Source organism: Pollachius pollachius (assembly GCF_949987615.1).
Source record: "Pollachius pollachius genome assembly, chromosome: 12".
NCBI lineage: Eukaryota > Metazoa > Chordata > Actinopteri > Gadiformes > Gadidae > Pollachius > Pollachius pollachius.
Genome location: NC_136945.1, coordinates 17,436,731 through 17,456,730, shown reverse-complemented (window position 1 = coordinate 17,456,730; position 20,000 = coordinate 17,436,731). Strand labels below are relative to the sequence as shown.

The window sequence follows — 20,000 nt, the reverse complement described above, 5'->3', positions numbered from 1 at the left end:
CCTCCTGCCCTTCCTCCTCCTCGTCCTGCTCCTCTTCCTCCTCCTCCTCTTCTTCTTCCTCTTCCTCCTCCTCCCATTCCACCTCCTCCTCCCACTCCACCTCTTCCTCCTCCTCCTCCTCTTCCTCTTCGTCCTCCTCCTCCTCCCACTCCACCTCTTCCTCCTCCTCCTCCTCTTCCTCTTCCTCCTCCTCCTCCTCCTCCTCCTCCCACTCCTCCTCCTCCCACTCCACCTCTTCCTCTTCCTCCTCCTCTTCCTCTTCCTCCTCCTCCTCCTCCCACTCCTCCTCCTCCCACTCCACCTCTTCCTCTTCCTCCTCTTCCTCCTCCTCCTCCTCCCACTCCTCCTCCTCCTCCTCCCACTCCACCTCTTCCTCTTCCTCCTCCTCTTCCTCCTCCTCCTCCTCCCACTCCTCCTCCTCCTCCCACTCCACCTCTTCCTCTTCCTCCTCCTCTTCCTCCTCCTCCTCCTCCTCCTCCCACTCCACCTCCTCCTCCTCCGGCTCCTCCTGCTCCTCCTCGTCCCCAGGTGTTCCAGGAGGGATCGCTGTCCAAGAGCCGAAGAGGTGTTCCGGTTCGCCACCGCCATCGAGCGCTGCGTCCAGGTCATCGCTCACCCCGACAGCATCGCCGTGTCCAGTCACAGCGTGCCTGTGAGTGTGGTCATCGCCCCCTGCAGCCAATCACGGCCGTCCACCGTCATAGACAGCAGCGGATTTGAGTGACATGAGTCACGACACAACAATACAGTGTCTCGCTTCCAGTGTGAGAGAAGATGAAAATATAAGTGTGTGTCATTTTTCACAAATAACAAAGTCCACAGAGGACCCCTTCTGTTCGTTATACCCAGAACACGAGGGTGGAGAAAACTTTTGTTTTCAAAGACTTGCTCTTGTATTTTTGGCGGTACAACTTTTCAATATGACAGATATATAATGGATTAACTGTCGTTGATGTAAGCCTATTTCATTCAGGTGAACTTTTTGAAACAATGCGCTTAAACATTATATAAAATATATATGGTAGGGTCGGCTTAGCTCAGCTCTAGCTGAGTGTCGAGTTGTCCCTGAGAAGGACACCAGACCCGAAGTGTTCCCGACGAGCTGGCCGTCGCCTTGCATGGTTGACTCCGCCGTCGGAGTGTGAATGGTTTGAAGTCGCTTTTGATAAAAGCTAAATATAAATGTGAATGTACATTTTCTCTCTTTTTATATTTTACTATTTTCTTTCTTTCTTCCTTTCCATCCGTCCTTCCTTCATCCCAACAACCCTCCCTACCGCCATCCCTTCTCCCCTCCTCCACTTAGCTGCTGCTTGAGGTGAATAATGTTCCGGATCTTTCTGCGGGCATCACCTGCTCCTTCGGCCAGCAGGCGCAGGCTGAGGGCCACGTCAACGGCAACCGGGTGATGTGTCTCTCCCCCGACAGCAGAGAAGTCCCACGGATCCCAGAGGGACAGGGTGAGTGCCACACCTGTGACCTGGCACACTTTAACACACACATCAAGACACACATTACAACCACTTACTGAATGACCTGGAATGGTCCTCCCTGGCGTTTCAAAGAAGGTGTCTGGCGTGTTTGTGACTGCTGGTATGCTGTACTAGCATGCCAGCTAGTACAGCATACTACATACTAGAGCAGTAAAGTACTGCCTTTACTGCTGTAAATGCTGGATCCTGCAGGATGCATGGCAATACTAGGGAGGGACTAGGGATTTTGTTAACAGAGAACATCAATGTTTCCTCCCTTGATAAAAGCCATTCCTTTTTGTTCTGGTGTGCCCTGCATTTATATTATTTATCTCGGAGTTAAACCTTCACTTGTCTTTTTTAATACTTTCATTTTCCATTTGCTGTCACGATATCATGTCTTGTGTACTGATGTCCTGTCTGTCCAACGCAGGGTACCTCACACTCTGAATCCTGTCTCCTACCTTGTTTCTCTATTTTCACCCTATCCAATTGACTCTTCTCTCCGTCTCCATCTAGACTGGTCGGGGGTGGAACTGCGTCTCAACTCCAAGGAGACGGGTCAAATGGTCGCCAGCACTGAGGTCAAGTTTTACAACTGCAGCGTCCATCACACGTAAGTCCAGCCTTATATTGCCTTTCTTCTGATGGGTCCAGTAGATATCAAGTCCCTCCCTCGCCTATCTTCTGATTGGTACAGTAGAGATGAAGCTCCTCCCTCCCCTGTATTCTTATTAGTCAAGGATATATCCTTCCTTCTCCTGTCGTTCGATTAGTCCAGTAGATATCCTGTCCCTCCCCAGTCTTTCGATTAGTCCTGTAGATATCGAGCCCCTTTCTAACTTGTCTGATTATCCAGTAGATATCAAGCGCTTCCCTCATCTGTCTTCTGACTTGTTCAGTAGATATCAAGCCCCTCCCTCCCCTGTCTTTCAATTGGTCCAGTAGAGATCAAGCCTCTCCCTCCCTTGTCTTTCGATTGGTCCAGTAGATATCCAGCCCCTGCCTCATCACCTGTCTTCTGATTGTTCCAGTAGTATTGATGATCTGCACCCGAATTGGGATAAGGCCTTATAAACCAGGGGGTGGAATTCACTTACATTTTCATAACACCATTAACCATGTCTGGTTGTCTCGCCTCGTTTGTCTGAATTTCCAAAAGGATTTTAGTCACCGATCTGGTCTTATTAAACATTCACAATGCACATTTCACGGCAAGGTCATCTACCTTCAGTCAAAGGCAACTTTCGCCTATTTCGTGAATTGCAGCCTTTTACTAGAACTGTTTCCCTCACTGAGCAGAGATGGTCATCCAGAATTCTCAAGGATGATGGATGAAGAGCTAAGTAGCGGTTGAAAATGCGCCCTGCGAGTACAGCTAGGAGTTTTTTCCTTCTTCTACCTCAACAAGAACGTCCCTGCATATTAAATAGACGGCATCTCATTGGCTGTAGCCAAACATGGCTGCCATTGGTTATGGCCTGACCCTATATAACTCCATAATTAATATTTTAGACCTAGTACACTTCTAACAAAGGCCTTCTCTCTCTGCCTTGCACTACGCCCGCGTCCCTCCCCGTACCCACTCACCTCAGTAACTCAACATCTTTATAATTAATTTGTGTCTGGAGAGCACACACACACGCACACTCACACACACACACACACGCACACACACACACACGCACACGCACACACTTCATAGACCCTCACTCACACACTCCAAGTTGATGCACTTAAACCGTCCACCACTCCCATGGCTATTTACAACAGTGGTTAGAATGCAATCCTGCTCATTTATAAACTAACACACAACCTTCTGTCTTGCAGACACACACACACACACACACATTCACACACAGACACACATCCACACACACACACACACACACACACACACACATAGACACACAAATACACATATAATTATCAATATTGGCTCTTGCCAGCTATATGGTATCCATATTTAATGAGGCTTCACAGCAATCATTGACATTACTACATCGCCATGAGCTATTCTGCGCTGGAGTGATTCACACATCACGTGCGCTCCCGTTGTTTCATGCATGCTCTGCGTCATCTCATTTAATGTCCATATGTGCCAAGAACAAGCTCATCTGAAAATCATTTTCGACTCAAACTCTGTAATCTCGCCACTGGGACATTGTCAAAATATCCCGATTGAACCCTGCAAGCATGAATGTACTCATTAGTCTATCAACAATACATTCATCTTATGAGCTTGGTTTTACTATCTTTACCTTTCAATGTCTCTCTCTCTCTCTCTCTCTCTCTCTCTCTCTCTCTCTCTCGGGACCTCTCCCTCCCTCACTCTATAATGGAGTGTCGTCCAGCCTTGATGCCACTGTACGGAGTGATGACCCCGGATCAGTTTCAAACACTCCCTCTGTTCTGTGCAACACTCTGTACTGCTGTGCCCACTCTTTAATAGCACGTTGGCGTGTTGATATCCCTCCAAGCAGAGAGGGTGTGAGGAGACCGCAACAAGACGGTTCTCGTCTCAATAACAAGGTTAAAGTTAATGTGGTTTTGGATGCCATAATAATAAAAGTAATAGGACTAGGACACAATTAATAGGAATATAATAGTCCTTAAAATAAAGGTTGTTATTCGTTGTGGTTCATGTATATGTTGCTCATCCTCTTGGTACATCGGATGGCTTGTGCTGGTGTTCACAGCCTTGAACAGTAACATGCGCACATGCAAAATGAACATTCAGTGTGTTGTCACTCCAGTGGCCTCTCTGCTTGACAGGGCAATATGTTAATTGTTTTGATAAATGTTAAACTAATTTGTTTTTAACAAATGAATAGCAATGTTTGAGCGCAGATCTATAGGAATGAGAGCAAGTCTTAGTCTTTTCTGTCTTTGCCTTGCAGCTATTTTTGTTAATTTAAATTCTCCAAGTATCCAAGCGTGTGGCAGATAGCTTAGAGCAAAACTAGGAGGGACTGAATACAAGCAGCAATTAATCATGTCTCACTGTGTTTTACACTCTGCAATTATACTACTCACTCATTACAGTACATTGAAGCTAACAATTCATATTTTTGAATGCAACGTAAATCCTGTTTGTAGTATATTTCAAATGTTTTATGATTGAAGAGAACTTATAGAAAACTTGTAATAATGAAAGCACCACACCCACATCAGTCTAGGATCTGTAAACAATGAGTGTCTCATGAGCGGTGTGTGTCTTGTGTGTTGTCCAGGTGTCTCTCCTGTGTGAACAGCACCTTCCACTGCCACTGGTGTAAATATCGCAACCTGTGCACCCATGATCCCAGCAGCTGCTCCTTCCTGGAGGGAAGGGTCAACGCCTCAGAGGTACCGGTTACCTTATTATTCAACATGCTAACGCTAACACAGCTACTAGATGCTGACAGTGGCAACATGGTAGTAGCCACCACAAGCTAACAGCATTCAATTAGCTCCCCCCTGACCACAAGCTAACAGACCCCAAGGCTAACAGCTACCATAAGCCAACAACTACCACAAACTAACGACCATCACTATTAAACCAACTACCACAAACTAACGACCATCACTAGTCAACAGACACCGCAAGCTAAGCACAGCTACCCCAAGCTAACAACTACCACAAACTAACGACCATCGCTAGTCAACAGACACTGCAAGCTAAGCACAGCTACCCCAAGCTAACAGCAACCACAAGCTAATAACCACCACAAGCTAACAGCCACCAATAGTTAACAGACAAATTGTCTCTGTGCCATGGGTCAAATACTACATTGTCAGTCAACGCATGCTTTTGAAAGCCACCCACACAAAAGTTACTTTCAAAACCACGCCATATGAATTTCCAATGCTTCTGCACAGTGGGATAATGGCATTCACAAATGAAACAAAAGAAAAACAGTTGAAAATTCGATTTCATATGCTATCAAGCTTTTTCTGACGCAGAGATTTGTGAGTTGGAAGAGTTGGTTTCCGCTGCCTGACACCCTAATGAGGCTCTTTGTGAAATAGTGTCATTGTCTCCGTTACGGCGTGCAGCCTGCTCCTCTAACAGCATAATAATAGGCCCAAGTTCGGTGTCTATAGTGTAATCTCTATTCCACGCTAAGGGAATGATCTCGTGTCAACCGCCAAAGCTTTTTGTGTTTTTAAAGAGCGGGAGACCCGTACGAGACGCAGCTTTGTACACATTTGCATAAATGAGCCTGTAAGGTAACATTAAGGATTTTGCTGACGTCTGCCTTCACCTTCTATTTAACGATCAGCCAGGAGCTCATAAACGCTGTATCATACAATGCTCTCACAAAATAGTACAAAATAGTGTGTCCCATGCTGAAGGGAAATGGGTGGCATTTACTATTTCGTTTTATTCACAGTGCCATACTGTGAATGGTTGAACACACACCGTTATTGAGCTGACAGGGGGACAGGCATCTCTTTCCAGATTGCCTACGGGAGTTAGGTTCGAACTCAGAACCTTTCGCTGAACCCCTCGACAATAGAACACGCCTAGCACCCGTGTTTTCACCTTTGTCCCATTATCAATCGTTTGGTTCTTATTAATTGTTAATACTTATTCTCCCCGTCCTCAGGACTGTCCTCAGCTGCTGGACTCGGGTCAGATCCTGATCCCGGCGGGCGAGGTCCGGCCCATCACGCTGAGGGCCCGGAACCTTCCCCAGCCACAGTCGGGCCAGCGCGGCTACGAGTGTGTGGTGCAGGTGCAGGGCTCCAGCCAGAGAGTCACCGCGCTGCGCTTCAACAGCACCAGCGTGCAGTGCCAGAACAGCTCGGTACGGACCACACACACACGCACACACACACACACATACACAAGCGTGCATGCACACACAAGCGCGCGCACCTACGCACACTCACACACACACACACCCACACACATACACAGGCGTGCACGCACACACACACGCGCGCACCTACTCACACTCACACACACACACCCACACATACACAGGCGTGCATGCACACACACACCCGCGCACCTACGCACACTCACACACACACACACACACACACACACACAGGCGTGGACACACACACACACGCGCGTGCAGCTATACACACACACGTGCGCACGCATATCCCCCCAAAGACCCGAGCGCTCTCACACACACAAACAGACACCAGCGCACCCACACCTACACGCACACAAACATACACAAACACACTGATTCTATTTACCATTTAGTGATCTAGCCCAAGGTTTTTTGTGCGACAAATTAGCATTTTTATGAACAACCTTTTACCTATTTAACAATTGAAACATTTTCAACCCATTTTCAAAACATTCTTGTTGGTAGACAATACCCATAGAGGGACGTTAATTATCTCACAATGGACCTGGGAATAGGAATGAATCGCTTGCTGCGCAAAACATTTGGTGGGTCAAATATTCAGCGCCTCCCACAGGTGATTCACTGCATACAAAGTTTGGGCATGGGAACCCACGATAAAGGGACTGAATTCAGTTTCATTAAGGGGTAGGTTAGGGGTTATGGCTCTCAGGAATCTTCACAGAGATGCCTGCAGGTTCATTGCCACGAGGCCGTCCCGCGGCCGTCCTGTTACATGACGTAGCAACTCCCCTTCTGGATCTTCTGAAGGGGCAGAGCGAATATAGAGGATCTAGAAAAGACAGGGAGGAGAGGGAAAGACATTGGGAAAGCGGGTGGGGGGAGAGATGGAGGCTGAGGAGGGCAAATGAAGATGGTTGAATGTAATCAAAAGGAATGTCTTGATGTGGTCCACCACACAGGGTTGCAACGCATCCCAACAAACGATGCAACCTTCTCCGTGAACTCCCAGATCTATTTGAGGAGGTATTCGAGGACAGATGAGGGCCGAACTCCCGCACCACTAATGGAGCGCTCAGGCAACGGTCTAATGATGATTGAACGCAGCCCACACTCCTCTATTATACATGTTTCCAATGCGTGAGAGATGCTCCCTCTGCCTTTGATGCCGGGGCCACCCCGTGGGGCTGAGTGTCCGCACGGAGGAGTGGACCAGGAAGCCACGTCCCGCCTGACAAGTGGTTAAAAGCACTCCGCCGTTGCACTCTCGCCGCCTCACTTTCGTGCAATGCTCTCCCTCTCCTTGTTTCGCTTTGCCCCTCTTCCTTTTTTTTTCCTCCCTCTATCTTGTTTCTCTGTCACGCTCTAGCTCCTGATTCCCTTCTGTCCTTTTAGCTTCCTCTTGTCTTGTGGTTCTCGCTCTCTCGCTCTCTCTCTCTCTCTCTCTCTCTCTCTCTCTCTCTCTCTCTCTCTCACACACATATACACAATGATCACTGTCTTCCTCTTTCTGTCTTTCTCTGTATCGCTAACTTTATTTTTACCTTTTAACTCACTATCTCTCTATACCTCAATGTCTCTCTCTATCTCGCACCATATATCCTCATGTCTCTCTCTCCCTCTCCCTCGCTCTCCATCTCCCGATGTCTCTCTCTCTCTCGTTCTCTCTCTCTCAACATCTGCTTATGTCTCTCTATCTCTCCCTCTCTGTCTCTCTCAGTACATATACGAGGGGGGTAAGATCAGCGACCTGGCGGTGGACCTGTCCATCGTGTGGAACGGCAACTTCATCATCGACAACCCCGCCAAGATCAAAGGTGCGTCCGCAATTCCTCCCCAAAAGTACATTGAGGTTTCGGGATTTGGAGTGTGTTATCGTCTATGTCCATTAAGAATGGATGTGAACATAAATAAAGGTGGTGCGTCCATGTGTGTGTGTGTCTGTGTGTGTGTGTGTGCCCGTGCGTGTGCGTGTGCGTGTGTGTGTTTTTGTTAGCGTGTGTGGATGTGCGTGTGTGTTTGTGCGTGTGCTTGTTACCATTTGTGCGTGTGTGTGTAAGTGTGTGTGCACACGTGTGTGTGTGTGTGTCCGTGTGTGTGTGCGTGCCTGTGTGTGTTTGCGAATGCTGTCATCGAGGGCCCTACAACGGTCCGACGGAGTGCTGTCAAAACAAACCTGAATCCCCACGGATTCAGGCGGAGCAGAGGGCTTCCTGTGCTTGTCCTCGTCTGTCCTTTCTCTGTGCTTATTAATATGCACAAGTAGGTTAGCTGGCCCTTTGGTTCAGCTCCGTCTCCTCACAGCGAGCAGGACATGGGTTCAAACCCCGCCGGGACCGTTCTGTGAGGACTTGGTTCGTGTGTTCTCCCCATTGTCCCCCCCCGAGAGGTTAATACTCCTGCCAGTGCCCTTGACCAGGGCACTAGTCCTGGAGTTGTCTGGCAGTTGGTCCCTGGGTGCTGCTCTGTGGCTGCCCACTGCTCCTAGAGATGAATGCAGCGAACACATTTCCCCCAAGATGTATTTTAATGTACCACCATTTTCTCTTGTTGCTATCTCCACGGAGCCAATAATGTAGTACGTAAGATTTAAAGTGATGTTGTGATTGAATTGAGCAGCAGACTGTGCGCTGGGATTACGTTAGGTACTGTAGGGATTATGTTAGGTAAATTGAGTTGCAGTTGAATTCTGACATGAGTTTCAGTTGACTTTGAAGCTGAGTTTCAGTTTAATTTGGAGCTGAGATTCAGTTTAAGTTGGAGCTGAGTTTCAGTTTAATTTGGAGCGGAGTTTCAGTTTAATTTGGAGCTGAGTTTCAGTTTAATTTGGAGCTGAGATTCAGTTTAATTTGGAGCCGATTTTCAGTTGAATATTGAGTTGAGTTTAACTTGAATTTGAAGCTAAGTTTCAGATGAATATTGAGTTGGGTTTCAGTTGACCAAGCTCCATTGTGGTCTTCCCTCCACAGTGAACCTGTACAAGTGCAGTGCCCAGCGGGACAGCTGCGGCATGTGTCTGCGTGCGGACAGGAAGTTCCAGTGCGGCTGGTGCAGTGGCGAGGGCCGCTGCACCATGAAGCAGCACTGCCCACCGCTGTCCCCTTACGCCAGCCGCTGGATGGACCAGTCCGCCCGCAACATCAAGTGCACCAACCCGCGCATCACAGAGGTGAGCGGGGGCGACGTTCACTTGGTTGTCTGCACTGTTGGTGCTTGAAGGCTACAAGTCTCAACTCTTTGTGTATTTTTTACTGGATTTTTTCAAAATGCTTCCTTTTTCGGTATTTTTGTATTTAAGAAAGCTTTAAAGGGATCGATACACAATTTCTCAACAATGTCAATGGTGGTTTATTGTGGAAATAGCGTTCTTTTTTATTCCAAATATACCAGATGACAGTTAGTATTTGTGGGAGCGCAGCAAACCCTATTTTCATTCGGAAACGAGCCTGAAAGCAGAGCGACAGCCTCCTTTGTTCTTACCTCTCTTTCACTGCGCACAAAAGGCTGCTGTCATTACCGAACGCTGTGGCCGAGCGCGCTTTGTCGCGTCATTGCTAAATGTCACACAAGGAAAAAAATGAATATCCCTCCGTGGCAAACATCCATCCTGCCGTTGCCAACATTCTCCTACCTGAGTCTCTCTTCACACTCTACACCACACTGGCGGCCTCCCTAAAGTGCTGCGGAGCTTAACACAATCAGCCTATTTAAAGGTTAGCTATGGATCTTCTTCTGCCGTCACACCCTCCTTGTTCCTTTCTCATGAATGAGGCACAGTGGGTCAGACCCTGAGAAGCAAAGGCTCTTGCACTTCAAAGAGCCGCCAGCCTTTGAAGTCTCTGTCACTCTATTAGCGTTTCACAAGGAAGCGCCCGTAGAATGAATCAACCGCCTTGTGCCGCTCGGGAACTGGGAAGGAAACTTGCTCCTTAGTCGCTCCTTCGTCGCCTCGGCGTCCCTCCTGTTGGGCCCCGCGGGCCCCCAGCTGTCTTGCTGGGCTGGAAGGGGCCTCTCACGGGAAAGGTTTCCACAACAGGCTTCACAGGGTCCCTTTGGAATACTGTATATTATTATTTTTCAGTGTCATTTTGTTTGAAATGTTTAAAGGGCATTTGGAAGCACCTGCCCCCCCCCCCACTGAAGGATCGTAGGTGATGCAAACCCATATATTCACACTGACCTGAGCTTTACCTATCTAGTGCAAGCAGGCTGAAATCCAGCACTCACCTGGTTGAGTGGTGTTGGGTTTGTGTCTTCTTCAAGGTGGCAATCACCCAGGGAGAAACAGGGAGAAATGTTCTTGTACCCATTTGCCTCGACTGTAGCTCATATTCAGTGCATAGATAAAAATAATTTAACTACGTTTTTCCCCAATTAAGAATAATTTATACATCATTATCACAATACAAGTTGAACTCTGATAAACCCTTTGGCAGGCATCAAAAAATGTATTCTACATTTTACTTGGGAACGTCACACTTAACTAGCCTGGCTAGTATTCAAACTGCAATTAGTCTGAAACCTCCTTTCACTTCTGACTTCCAAGGGGCGAGCCCAACGGGCGCAGACCAAAAAGCCTGTGGCCCAATGTGATAAGCCCTCTACCAGTCACAGCAACGAAACAAGTGACTCGGCACAGAGTGACCAAAGAAATAATTCCTTCTCCAAAAAAATAATTGAGTGTTATCTCCTGTTCTTCTTTAAGTGAAATTAAACCATCCAGTTGGTTTAATACTGTCTCGAGAGCGGAATGAACAGACTGTTCAGCGGCAGCTATATTTGTTGTTGTTGAAATGCCTATACCGCGCTCCTCGGCATTGTCACCGTATTTATCCCGCCTCACGTTGGACAAGCGGTTGCGATTGGTCGGTCTTGTGATTTTGTACCGGGCAGAAGAATGTTTGTATGGGAGGGAGGCCAGACCTTTCTGCAGAGCATATGACACTTGAGCTTGCGAGATTTGTCTGGTTCCCAGGCTTACTATTTACTGGCCTCCAGTGAATTCCAATGTGAGATTTGGATCTCTTTCAAAGCCTTCTTAGACTCATCTGAACCAGTGCACAGCCATAAATTCCTGAGGAACTTCCCCCGTACAGAGCTTGGACCTAAAGTTGACCTGCCTTTTCTTTAGAGAAGCCCTAATCTCTGGGACAATCTCTCTGATAGGAAAAGACCTTGCCTAATCAGGATCTATTGGGTCTGGTCTATAGTCGTTCTCATGTCAACTCTCATTTCGACTGTGTTCACTGGGTGATTACATTTATTTCTCTGCCTTTTCTGATTGAATCTATTTTTGTCATTACTAGTTAATCTAATTACTGTTGAACACATTTTTCTGAGTGCAATATTTAATTTGTCTCTCTACTTTTTCCCTTTTCATTCAATTCTTTCTTTGTTATGATGAGAGAGAAATTGATTTAGTGTTTGAACAAAATGCAATATAGCAATGACTGTTTTTACCATTTCACTGCTTTTCTAACATCATCTCACAATTAAGGACATTTGGGTCGTAAAATTAAACGATTTTGACGAAATATCCAATAACGTACTACACAGAAAAATGCTAACTGTAATCACAACAAAGGTCTTTCTGGCTCCATCTCTCCCTCCTCCTGGTCCCAGGTGAGCCCCGTGGCTGGGCCGACGGAGGGCGGCACCATGGTCACCATCCATGGCCTGAACCTGGGCCTGTCCTTCTCAGAGCTCCAGGGCAACGTGGAGGTGGCCGGGGTAGCCTGCACACCCCAGGAGGAGGGATACATCACGGCCGAGCAGTAAGCCCCACCTCCCAATGGAGTTATGCAGGAATGATGCTGGAATATTACAGGAGTAATGCTGGAATATTACAGGAACTCCATCTGGCGGAGGGGATGTGTTTGATGTGCAAACACAGACAGACAGACAGACAGGCAGACACACACACACACACACACACACACACACACACACACACACACACACACACACACACACACACACACACACACACACAGACGTATGTACACACTGAACAAACGTGTGTATTTACAACAAACAAAAAATCCCTCAGACACAGACAGAGACATACATGCACACACACATACAGACTGGCAGATGGGCACACACACACACACACACACACACACACACACACACACACACACATACACACATACACACAAACACACAGAACCTACCATACTGAATTTCTCAGATAAAAACCAACACAGCCGAACACCAAATCACAAATTGACATGGGGGCTTTTTGCATAGATGAATCCCAATAATACCACATGATGTGTTTATTCCCGTCTCCTCCGCCACCCCCCCCTGTAACGGCGGCGACGGCGGTGCCGGCTAACGCCAGAGCGCCGGTCTTTGTTGTCGGGCGTCCTCACGGAAGCAGGGCGCGGGCGTAATTGAAATGCGACGCGTGTCTCCGGCGGGAGGAACAATCTGTGAGCCATGTGTTCCCCAGTAGCTCCGGTGCCCTGCGAGACTTTATTTATATCCCACTCGTATGAGCGTGTCTGAGTGTGTGTGTGTGTGTGTGTGTGTGTGTGTGTGTGTGTGTGTGTGTGTGTGTGTGTGTGTGTGTGTGTGTGTGTGTGTGTGTGTGTGTGTGTTGGAAAGAGAAGAAGAAGATAGAAAGAAAAAACAACCCGGTAGAAAATTGAAAAGCCCTCATGATGTATGAAGAGAAGGGTTGGCCATGAAGGAGGGTTCATAGTGGTGGGGGGCTTTTATTGTGTTGTGGGGGGGGGGGGTTGTTATTGTGTTGGCTGGGGAGGGCAGTTGAGATAAGTAGGGCTGGTGGGGGGGGGGGGATATTGTATTTGGTGGGGAGGCGAGACAAGAGGTGGTCGATTGGGGCTGGGCGGGGGGGCTTTTATTGTGACGGGTTGTTGAAGGGGTTGTTGAAGTGAGCGGCGTACAGGACTCTAAAACACGCCATTACAGCTGTTACAAGCATTCATATTGGCTCGGGGTCAGTCGCCATAATGACTTATTCATGGCCCACTTTATCTTATTGACCCGACAGACAATACTGATTTACCGGAGCAAACGTCCCCCCCGTTCCCCGCACACCGCACACCCCGACACCATCGTCACGGTCGTCATGGTAACAGGAGGTAATGGTGGGTGGCCGGGCGGCGTTCGGGAGGGGCTTGGAAGGAGAGAGAGAGAGGGAGAGAGAGAGCGAGAGATGGAAGGAGAGAGAGAGAGAGAGAGATTGAGAGAGCGGGAGAGAGAGAGAGAGAGGGAGAGAGATTGAGAGGGAGAGAGAGAGAGGGAGGAATAGAGAGAGAGAGAGAGGGAGAGAGATTGAGAGGGAGATAGATTGAGAGGGAGAGAGAGAGAGAGAGAGAGCGAGGGAGGGAAAGAGAGAGCGAGGGAGAGAGAGCGAAGGAGAGAGAGAGAGAGAGAATGGTTTATGGCTGGCGTTCCACCACGGCTATAGGTTTCCCATTAGGAAGAGGGATGGGCGGACGTATTGACCCGCTACTTCTATGAAAGTCTTCCTCAATCACGGCAGCCGGCCCCGGGGCCCGAGCCTCCCCGGACGCTGCAACCGATAACAGACGGCTGCCGCGCGTCGCGCTGGGCGTGCTGTTGCTCATGTGTATGCAGGCGTGCTGCGTTATCGTGCATGGATATGAGCGCCTGGAATGGGAGGAAGGTGGTGGTGGTGGGGGAGGCGGGGGGGAGACCTGTGATAATGCCGCTTCCAATGCACTTTATATTCATGAATACCCTATTTGTGTTTGCGTATGGCGGTGTTTGATGTATGTAGACACGCTCTATGGATGTGTGTGTGTGTGTGTGTGCATGTGTGTGTGTGGGTGTGGGTGTGTGGGTGGGTGGGGGGGGTGTGTGTGTGTGTGTGTATGTGGTGTGTGTGTGTGTGTGTGTTTGGGGGGGGGGGTGTGTGGGTGAGTGTGTGTGTGTGTATGCATGTGTCTGTACATACAGGTGTGTGTGTGTGTGTGTATGCATGTGTCTATACATACAGGTGTGTGTGTGTGTATGCATGTGTCTATACATACAGGTGTGTGTGTGTGTGTGTTTGGGGGGGGTCTATGTGCGTGCGTGTGTGTGTGTGTATGCATGTGTCTATACATACAGGTGTGTGTGTGCGTGTGTGCGTGTGTGCGTGTGTGTGTGTGTGTGTGTGTGTGTGTGTGTGTGTGTGTGTGTGTGTGGGTGGGTGGGGGGGGGGGATGTGTGTGAGTGAGTGTGTGTTTGTATGCATGTGTCTATACATACAGGTGTGTGTGTGTGTGTGTGTGTGCGTGCGTGCGTGCGTGCACCTGCATGCTATTGTGCATGTGTTCACGCACCTGTGTCTGCTCCCAACAGGATAGTGTGTGAGATGGCCCCGGCCCCCCAGGGCCGCCCCCCAGGTCCGGTCCAGCTCTGTGTGGGGGAGTGCAGGCCAGAGCTCCGGGCTCTGTCCACACAGATCTACTCTTTCGTGGTAATTACTCCCAGACAACACAACTCACCTCCATTTTGTTCCAGACAAGTCACTAAATGCATCACCAAGGGCCCCCGGTGTAGTGTAGTCTACTGAAGAGCCAACATCGGCTGGGCGTCCTAGAGCTGGACGCCTCGCCCTAAGAGCTGATGAACTAAATGTCCACACGCTTCGGATAAAGCATCTGCTAAATGACAGAATATTAGGTGAAGTCATCAAAGATACAATCGTCCATTTTGAACCACTAGATTGAAGAAAGTACCCTGAAATTGCACCGGGTCCTATAGTGTCGATTGAAGTGGAGATTGGAAGTGGATAATGAAAACTCAAGCGTTGTAATTGCCAATCTTATGCTGTGCTTACAATTCCTTGTAAAGGATATGAAACCACACTATATGGTGGACATTAGTGTACTGTATACAGGGGCGGGTTAGGGTCAGGGTTGGTAGTACGGAGGAGGAAATAGCTCAGAGAACCATCACTTAAACCGTAGAGATCACATACAGTTTATCTCTGCTGCCTCAGGGCTTGGGGAGTAGGACACCAGCACAGCGACAACCTTTAATAGTGTTTAGGAGGCCTGATGCCAGCAAGCATTGGTGATTAGTGCAGCTTAAAGCAGATGAGTCCACCTGAAAGCCAGGGAAAACATATTGACGTTTCGTGAAGTGATTTGTCACGATTCACGGACAAAGTGCTCCGTTTACACAGGCAGGAAATCCCTACAGAGGGAAAATATAGTCCTGTGCTTAAGGGCTATTTCAGATTACAGTTGTTTATTGTAAATATCTGCCGTCGTTTTAAATCCTTGCAAGTGTGTCAATCGTATCCATTCTGTTTCTAAGAAATGGTACTAAACTGCTTCTAGTGATTTTTTTTTCCCATCTAAAGCCTTGTCTGGGCTTCTACTGAACCATATCATCCCCCAAGACATGGGGTTGAGTTTGACGTCTCAGGCTGAACTAAATGTCATCACTGACATCACTGACAAAATATCGCGGCCCTCCTCCACAGACCCCCTCCATGCTGGCGCTCACCCCAGCCAGGGGGCCCGAGTCTGGGGGAACCAAAGTCACCATCGTGGGGGAGAACCTGGAGGCTGGCAGCTCTGTTATCATCGGCTTCGGGAATCAGACCTGTGAGCTGTACAGGTGAGGATGATGTCATCTCGATTCTCGTAACCAAGACCACGTTTGGAGAGACTCGGTCAACCTTTATACCGCTCCATAGTTCTTATATACCCTGTTATTTGTATATATTATCTATGTTTTTCCGTTGGTATTTCACTAACTTGATGTTATATGTTTATATGATTTAATGATTTTATCAATTTATTGATGTTTCTTTTTCTTTTTGTGTAAAATGTATGTTTAATGCATGTAGGCCTATGCATCATTTAATGGCTGCTGTTAAGAATAAATATCTTACCTAATTGACGATAATCAAATGTCAAATGTTATCTAATCCAATTGAATATATTCTAGCATGTTCTTATCTAATCTAATGGCACACAGCATCCTCTACCAGGACAGAAAGACAGTTGTTCTTAATGTCAATCTTCACCCTAGTTTTAGTTTTCGGTTTTCAACCTAAGACCCGAGACCACAAAGAAGATGCATTATGTATCATCTTTATCATTTACTTATTCATAAGTAAATACATATGATAAATAAATTACAACTATAGCCTTAGCTTCTCAGTTTAGCCGCAGTTTAAGCACACCCCAATGCACGAATCCCACCCTGTTAGAAGTGCTCTCTGGCACGTAACTTTAGTACGTCATTATGCACAAGTGAATGGTTTAGGGGGGGTGAAGGGGGATGAGTAAGGAATGGATGAAACTTTGGGGGCCTGTGGGTACTTCCCCTCATGTATTTATAGTTCTATCTATTTTAGGATACGAATGGTTTGAGTCAGGAGGGGGGAGAGGAGAAGCCATTAGCTAGAGCACCCACTAATTAATGTGTTCAGTCCTTAATGTGCCTGTAACGAGCTAGGGCCGGGCACTCTGTTATAAAACACGGGCCCCAGCGCCGATAAACACATACAGCTCAGAGCTGAGAGAACAGATGAGGGACTTTGACAAAAAGACATGAGTTGCATAACTGTGTTTGAAACATGTGCTGTTTGTATTAGATTGATGACATATTTGTATCTATATAGTAGGATACAGATCTGTCAATGATCTATTTATCTATCCATCTGTCTATCTGTCTGTTTGTTTGTCTCGCTGTCTGTCTGTCTGTATTTCTGACTGTATATCTGTCTGTCTTTCTCGTTGTATGTCTCGCTGTCTGACTGACTGTATATCTGTCTGTCTCTCTCTCTGTATATATGGCTGTCTTTCTGTCGGATTGTTTGTCCGTCTGCTGTCCTTCTGCTGTCTGTCCGTCCGTCTGTCTGTCTGTCCGTCTTGTCTAACCGTCAATCCCTATTTATATGTGTCTATCCATCTGTCCATCAAATCCATGGAGACGCTACAGAACCCTCAGCTCCCCGTCTGCTGTGTGTGTGATGCCGTTCCTCTTCATTCCCTCACCCTCCAGGAGGACCACTTCAGAGATAGTGTGTTTCTCCGCTCCGTCTGTGACCGGCGCCGGCTCGGTGCCGGTCACCTTGCGGGTGGACCGGGGCCGGGCCCCTGGGAGTCTGGCCTTTGAGTACATAGAGGACCCCACCGTCCAGCGCATCGAGCCCCAGTGGAGCATCACAAGGTGGGCAGTGGCAAAGTGTTTTATTATGCAATGTGAAGTATTTCAAAGTCCTTCTGCACAAGGAACTTCTCCTCCCCTTACGTCATGAAGTCCACGTATAATGGAGATGTTCAAGTACAGAGGTACAAAACGAGGTGCATACTAAGTGTGCAGGTAAAAGGTGCATTATCCTCATGAGACCAACCTGATATCAGTGTTTGCTTTTTGCAGCGAATGTGAGTCTGGCCACGGCTGGGAAGAAATTTCCATTTCCAAATACACGGGTGAAGCTTTATGTTGTTCGAAAAACGATGGCCAATCGGAGTGAGGCTCTTGCTCTCTGCGCTGTTGCGTACCCGGTTGCAAGTCAATCAAAGAGATATTCTCCTCTGGGAAAAGCTCTCTGTGCAGATCTCGGGTTCAACTTTTAACATCGTCATTCATAGTCTATTTCGGATGAAGGCTGTTTGATTGCTAAACTCGATTGTCTGCGTTGTTATTATATTTTATTTCTGCCGATTGCAGCGCTCCTTGTTCCTCATGGACTGACTCTCCCTCTCCCAGCGCCGTTTGGTCCTATCTGTTTTTAATTTTCCAAAAGTCTGTCAACAGGATTGAGGTCGGACTGATCCTCCGAGAGAACAGAATGTGAACTTGCGAGATCAGGCCGGTCTCATCAGCCTAAGGTGTGCCACAACATCCCAAATTAACTAGAATTGATGCCTGTTCTTTTTTTCGAGTGGTTCAACGCAGTAGAACAACGGTCAACAATCGACCACAATAATCATCTCTTGTACGCTTATTATACGTCACAATGTTAACCAGACAGTTTATATACTACCAGGACGCACGTTAAACGAACATAAATAGTTAACGAGCCAGGCTTTGCCAGCTGCGTCGACTTCATCATGCTCTTCTGTCTTTTCATACCGCAGTCACAAATCACAAGAACAAGAGCCCTCATTTTTTCCGGGACCTCGCGGACCTTGAAGTGTGGCCACAGCACAGCACACATTCGAGTCAACAGAAATCCTCTTGACGTTGTTAGAACTAGAGCGTAACACTCCATCCTGTTAAGGAACTGTAGAGCCGGTCGATGAAAGCAAACAGAGAAACCACCACTTCAATAGGGTGCGAGGCTATTGCCCACATAACAAAACAACTTTCTTTTTATTTAAAGAGAGGCTAGAATGTGACACAGGGCAGGCCGACACACAGGCTGACCTAAACCACTTCATAACTATTTGTTGCTCCTACCAATTTATTCATCCAATGCTGCTAACCCTGAAATATGATCAGGTATATATAATATGAATCGGCAGCAGGTAGATCTTACACATGTGGGTGTGGTGGTGGCGGTGGTTATGTAGGTGATGGCGGGGAGGGCACGCAGGCATGCACTGCCATAAGGAGCTCCATAATCTGGGCAGAGCCATTTCTATAGGGTCTCCATAAACCCGGGTAGTCCTTTGAAGTGGGAGGCGTTGGGGAGGGGGGGGGCTCCCTGAGATGGTTCAAATGGATAGGGGAGATTCATACCTTCGGCCCTGCATCTGTCACCCTGCTCCACCCAGACCCCTCCTCCACTCTCCTCCTCCTCTCTTCCGTACGTTTTTTTTCCTCTCGCTGAGCGCTCTCTGTCTTCATCGTAATCTGTGTTTTCATCCTTGTTTTACTTCCTCTCTCCCCTCCCGCTCGCGCCTCCCTCTTTTTCCCTCTCCCCTCTGTCCACCTAACTAACCCTCTTATATGTGTCTTCCTTTGTGGCTCTCTCTCACGATTGCAATTACTGTCGTTACCGCGCCCGCTCACACTGTCCCCTATATCCGTCATCTTTTTTTCATTACCCCGTTCTCCTTCCCTCTCTGGTTCAATCTCTCTTCAGCCCTATCGCTCTCTCCCGCTCCCTTGATCTTTCTCCATCCCCCCCTCCCTCAGTCTTCTCCCCCGTCTCTCTCTCTCTCTCTCTCTCTCTCTCTCTCTCTCTCTCTCTCTCTCCCTCTCCCTCTCTCCCCTCTACTCCCCGCTCATCCCTACACGTCGGTCCGTGTTATCCACCTCCACGATCCGTCCCGTTCATTTGTTCGTACTTCTCCGGGCGCTGGAGGCTTCTCCCTGGGTTCCCGTGCCTCGTGGAGTTGGTGGAGAAAGGTGGAGGTGGGGGTGGAGGTCTTGTGTGTGTGTTGTTGTGTGTGTGTGTGTGTGTAGACACACACACACACACTAGGCCTTGTTTATACCCCCCCACTCCCATCAGCACCACCACACATGTAAACAAGCAGCACCTGTACGCCTGTACTGGCAGCCGCCTCCACATGGAGCTCCTGGATGAATATAAACCAGCAGCCAGCTGCTTCTGCCTGCGTTTGATCTGGCTGGGGCCGGCCAATAACAAAGAGCACGCCCGGCGTGCCAGCCAGCTCCCACAAGATGCATTAATGCAGTTTTCTTTGAATATCACTGCTGTTTTCCGCGGAGCAAATTTTGTTGATTTCTCTGCAGTCGTCGTTTCTAATAACATTATGCAGGCAAAACACAGCAGCGCTCTGATTCATGCACACACCGG

The 20,000-nt window shown here is 48.0% G+C and overlaps 1 protein-coding gene across 1 annotated transcript in view; it reads left to right on the top strand.

The window, feature by feature from the left end:
- Window positions 1-20,000, top strand: part of LOC307083723 (plexin-A2-like) — a gene marked incomplete at both ends in the record, with an annotated part of 65,665 nt that overhangs the window by 27,467 nt on the left and 18,198 nt on the right. Inside the window, 12 exons of the mRNA XM_079747675.1 lie at window positions 529-652; window positions 1,307-1,460; window positions 1,992-2,088; window positions 4,706-4,820; window positions 6,065-6,265; window positions 8,004-8,100; window positions 9,253-9,452; window positions 11,906-12,057; window positions 14,624-14,741; window positions 15,756-15,892; window positions 17,288-17,455; window positions 17,666-17,670. Coding sequence (XP_079603801.1) covers window positions 529-652; window positions 1,307-1,460; window positions 1,992-2,088; window positions 4,706-4,820; window positions 6,065-6,265; window positions 8,004-8,100; window positions 9,253-9,452; window positions 11,906-12,057; window positions 14,624-14,741; window positions 15,756-15,892; window positions 17,288-17,455; window positions 17,666-17,670 — 1,568 coding nt within the window. The remainder of the gene's footprint in view (window positions 1-528; window positions 653-1,306; window positions 1,461-1,991; window positions 2,089-4,705; window positions 4,821-6,064; window positions 6,266-8,003; window positions 8,101-9,252; window positions 9,453-11,905; window positions 12,058-14,623; window positions 14,742-15,755; window positions 15,893-17,287; window positions 17,456-17,665; window positions 17,671-20,000) is intronic.